Source organism: Silurus aristotelis, assembly GCF_946808225.1.
Source record: "Silurus aristotelis genome assembly, chromosome: 7".
Classification (NCBI taxonomy): domain Eukaryota; kingdom Metazoa; phylum Chordata; class Actinopteri; order Siluriformes; family Siluridae; genus Silurus; species Silurus aristotelis.
In genome coordinates, this window is record NC_139580.1 from 564,730 (window position 1) to 569,729 (window position 5,000).

At 41.3% G+C, this 5,000-nt stretch overlaps 1 protein-coding gene across 1 annotated transcript in view; it reads right to left on the reverse strand.

The window, feature by feature from the left end:
- fhod3a (formin homology 2 domain containing 3a) overlaps window positions 1-5,000 on the reverse strand; it is a 68,595-nt gene that overhangs the window by 29,572 nt on the left and 34,023 nt on the right. Inside the window, exons 6-9 of the mRNA XM_083547458.1 lie at window positions 1,657-1,751; window positions 622-733; window positions 429-523; window positions 208-351 (exon numbers count right to left, since the gene is read on the reverse strand). Of these exons, the coding sequence (XP_083403584.1) occupies window positions 208-351; window positions 429-523; window positions 622-733; window positions 1,657-1,751 (446 nt within the window). The remainder of the gene's footprint in view (window positions 1-207; window positions 352-428; window positions 524-621; window positions 734-1,656; window positions 1,752-5,000) is intronic.

The following is a 5,000-nucleotide window of genomic DNA, read 5'->3' on the forward strand; positions in this document are numbered from 1 at the left end:
GTTAATGTTTTCTGGAACAGATTCTCTGATCTTTATTGATCATGGAGCTCAAGATGGAATTCAGAATCTACAGAAACATTTGTTCTGACAATTTACACACGAACGGAGCCACATTAATCAGGAACAACTTCATCATGGAGCAATGATCCAAAACACACCTTTATCTGTGTGTAAGTGTGTGTGTGTGTGTGTGTGTGTGTGTAGTACCTCATAAATTCTGATCTGCTCTCGGAGTTCAGGGTCAGTGCTCCTGTGTGTGCTGTAGCGTGAGGTCATGTGTTCGATGCCTTGCTCCTCCAGAACATCCACCAGGTCATAGAACGAATCCTGATCAGGCAGAGCCGCCAGAGTCTACACACAGACACAGTGTGTGAGTGTGTGTGTGTGTGTGTGTGTGTGAGAGTTTGTGAGTGTGTGGGTGTGTATACCTTGTTGATGAGGGACATTGTGTACACCAGCAACTCTGTGTCTACTCCGTCCTTCTCGTTTAATATCTCCATAGCGTTGGACCACTGTCTTTGTCCTAATCCATTTATTCATTGATTAATCACACACACACGTAGGAATGTATTGTAGTGTGTGTGTGTGTGTGTGTGTGTGTGTGTGTGTGTGTGTATATACCTCTCTTTGCATCCACAGCATTGACGGCTTGAATGAGCAGAGTGGCATTGGACTCGGAATATTCCACAAACACCAGCAGGAGCTTCAGTGCCGTTTTCACTACGAGACGAAACTGCAAAACACAAAATCTGTCCTGAATACGTACAGTTTTGCTGCTAACCAGCAGAGGGAGACAATCCCAAAATCCCAAAAAGACTCTGATATACAAAGGATTCTGTATATATACACACATACATGTGACATGTAACGTACATGTTATAAACACACTAATACTCTAGAGCAGGGGTCACCAAACTTTTCTACACTGAGAGCTACTTCTTGGGTACCGATTAATGTGAGAGTTACCAGTTTGATACACAATTCTGAAATAACAAATTTGCTCAATTTACCTTTAATTATGTTATCATTAATGAGATGTGAAGACACTGATCATGTTACTGATTTCACAATAATTATCAACAATGATTTAACAAAGTAGGAAACAGAGAGATGCAGCTCACTGGTAAGTGGCGCTATGGTGAGCTATTTTTAGAAAAAGCCCGCAGGCGACTCATGTGGTCCTTGCGTCACCAACATGGTGGGGGGGCCAGGTCGCCGGCAAGGACCACATGAGTCGCTGTCACCCCACCTGACACAACACTGCCCCCCAGTGGGATGAGAGTGATCACGTTTATCATGAACTAGGTGTGAAGTTTTACAATGGCTGAATCAGTGTTCAAGCAAAAAATAAATATTTTAAACATAGACATTGTAAGATGTGAGAAGTTCACTTCAAATCTACACACAATCTCTTCTCCAAAGATCAACACAATCACATAAAGCACAGTCTGAAGTCCGGTACAGAAAGTGCTCACGATTTGGTCTCGAGTGCAAAATGAAGAAGTTGATCATCTCCAGAGACAAACTCCATAATTAATCGTATAAGTAATCAACAAAATACTTAAAAATTCCTAATAGTAGTTTCTACTAAAAGACATGCTGGATTCCACTACTGCTGCTACAACAGAAGCTCCACCCATCACCATGTCACCTCACCTTCGAGCCAATCAGAGTGTAGAGCCATTGGACGGCCTCCGGATGTCCTATGACCCCGTTCATACCATCCACATACAGCATGATTTGACCTAAAGCTGCAGATACATGGATACACAATCAGAGTGACTGAATAAATGAGTGTGAGTAAGTGAATGAGTGAGTGTGTGAATGAATGAGTGTGAGTATGTGTAAGGGAGTGTGTAAATGAGTGAGTGAATGAGTAAGTGAATGAGTGTGTGTAAGTGAATGAGTGAGTGTGTGAATGAATGAGAGTGTGTGAATGTGTGATTTTATTAAATAAATGAGTGCGTGAACGAATGATTGAGTGTGTGATTATGTAAGTAAATCAATGTGTGATTGAGTGAATAAATGAGGGTGATTGAATGAGTGAATGTGTGAATGAATGAGTAAGCAGATGAGTAAGTGTGTGAGTGAGTGAGTAAATGGGTGTTATTGAGTATGTGAATAAGTGAGTGTGTGGTTAAGTGAGTGATTGAATGAGTGTGTGATTAAGTAAATGAGTGTTATTCAGTGTGTCAGTGAATGAGTAGGTGTTTGAGTGTGTAATGGAGTGACTGTATGTGTGTGATTGAGTAAGCGAATGAAGGAGTGTGTGACTGAGTGAAGGAGTGTGTGTAAATAAGGGAATTAATGATTGAATGTGTGTGTGTAATTGAGTGTGTGATTAAGTAAAAGAATGAGTCAGTGAATGAGTCAGTGAATTAGTGGATGAGTGAGTAAATAAGAGGATGAGTGAGTAAATAAGAGGATGAGTGAGTGAATGTGAGGATGAATAAGTGGATAAAAGGATAAGTGAGTGAATGTGAGGATGAGTGAGTGAATGTGAGGATGAGTGAGTAAATGTGAGGATGAGTGAGTGGATAAGAGGATGAGTGAGTGAATGTGAGGATGAGTGAGTGAATGTGAGGACGAGTGACTGAATGTGAGGATAAGTGAGTGGATAAGAGGATGAGTGAGTGGATAAGAGGATGAGTGAGTGAATGTGAGGATGAGTAAGTGGATAAGAGGATAAGTGAGTGAATGTGAGGATGAGTAAGTGGATAAGAGGATGAGTGAGTGAATGTGAGGATAAGTGAGTAAATAAGAGGATGAGTGAGTGAATGCAAGGATGAGTGAGTGAATGTAAGGATAAGTAAGTGGATAAGAGGATGAGTGAGTGAATGTGAGGATGAGTGAGTGAATAAGAGGATGAGTGAGTGAATGTGAGGATGAGTGAGTGGATAAGAGGATGAGTGAATGAATGTGAGGATGAGTGAGTGGAAAAGAGGATGAGTGAATGAATGTGATGATGAGTGAGTGGATAAGAGGATGAGTGAGTGAATGTGAGGATGAGTGAGTGGATAAGAGGATGAGTGAGTGAATGTGAGGATGAGTGAGTGGATAAAAGGATAAGTGAGTGAATGTGAGGATGAGTGAGTGAATGTGAGGATAAGTGAGTGAATGTGAGGATGAGTGAGTGGATAAGAGAATGAGTGAGTGGATAAGAGGATGAGTGAGTGAATGTGAGGATGAGTGAGTGAATGTGAGGATGAGTAAGTGGATAAGAGGATAAGTGAGTGAATGTGAGAATGAGTGAGTGAATGTGAGGATGAGTAAGTGGATAAGAGGATAAGTGAGTGAATGTGAGAATGAGTGAGTGAATGTGAGGATGAGTAAGTGGATAAGAGGATGAGTGAGTGAATGTGAGGATGAGTGAGTGAATGTGAGGATGAGTGAGTGAATGTAAGGATGAGTGAGTAAATAAGAGGATGAGTGAGTGAATGTAAGGATGAGTGAGTGGATAAGAGGATGAGTGAGTGAATGTGAGGATGAGTGAGTGAATGTAAGGATGAGTGAGTGGATAAGAGGATAAGTGAGTGAATGTGAGGATGAGTGAGTGAATGTAAGGATGAGTGAGTGGATAAGAGGATGAGTGAGTAAATGTAAGGATGAGTGAGTGGATAAGAGGATGAGTGAGTGAATGTGAGGATGAGTGAGTGAATGTAAGGATGAGTGAGTAAATAAGAGGATGAGTGAGTGAATGTAAGGATGAGTGAGTGGATAAGAGGATGAGTGAGTGAATGTGAGGATGAGTGAGTGGATAAGAGGATGAGTGAGTGAATGTGAGGATGAGTGAGTGAATGTGAGGATGAGTGAGTGAATGTAAGGATAAGTGAGTGAATGTGAGGATGAGTGAGTAAATGTGAGGATGAGTGAGTGGATAAGAGGATGAGTGAGTGAATGTGAGGATGAGTGAGTGAATGTAAGGATAAGTGAGTGAATGTGATGATGAGTGAGTGAATGTGAGGATGAGTGAGTGGATAAGAGGATGAGTGAGTGAATGTGAGGATGAGTGAGTGAATGTGAGGATGAGTGAGTGGATAAGAGGATGAGTGAGTGAATGTGAGGATGAGTGAGTAAATGTAAGGATGAGTGAGTGGATAAGAGGATGAGTGAGTGAATGTGAGGATGAGTGAGTGAATGTTAGGATAAGTGGATAAGAGGATGAGTGAGTGAAGGTAAGGATGAGTGAGTGGATAAGAGGATGAGTGAGTGAATGTAAGGATGAGTGAGTGGATAAGAGGATAAGTGAGTGAATGTGAGGATGAGTGAGTGAATGTAAGGATGAGTGAGTGGATAAGAGGATGAGTGAGTAAATGTAAGGATGAGTGAGTGGATAAGAGGATGAGTGAGTGAATGTGAGGATGAGTGAGTGAATGTGAGGATGAGGGAGTGGATAAGAGGATGAGTGAGGGAATGTAAAGATGAGTGAGTGGATAAGAGGATGAGTGAGTAAATGTGAGGATGAGTGAGTGGATAAGAGGATGGGTGAGTGAATGTGAGGATGAGTGAGTGAATAAGAGGCTGAGTGAGTCCCTGAATAAAAGAATGAGTTATTGAATGAGAGGATGGGTGATTGAGTGAATAAGATGATGAGTAAGTGAATGAGAGGATGAATGAAAGAGTTGGTAAATGAGAGGATGAATGAGTAAATGAGACAATGAGTCAGTAAATGAGAGCATGAATGGATAAGTAAATAAGTAAGTGAAAGAGGATTAATGAGTCAGTGAATGAGTGAAAGAGTGAGTGAATGAGAGGAGGAGTAAGTCAGTGAGAGAATGAAAGAATGAGTGAGTGAATGAGAGGATAACTAAGAGAGTGTGTAAATGAGAGGATGAGTGAGTAAATAAGAGGATGAGTGAGTGAATGTGAGGATGAGTGAGTGGATAAGAGGATAAGTGAGTGAATGTGAGGATGAGTGAGTGGAAAAGAGGATGAGTGAATGAATGTGATGATGAGTGAGTGGATAAGAGGATGAGTGAGTGAATGTGAGGATGAGTGAG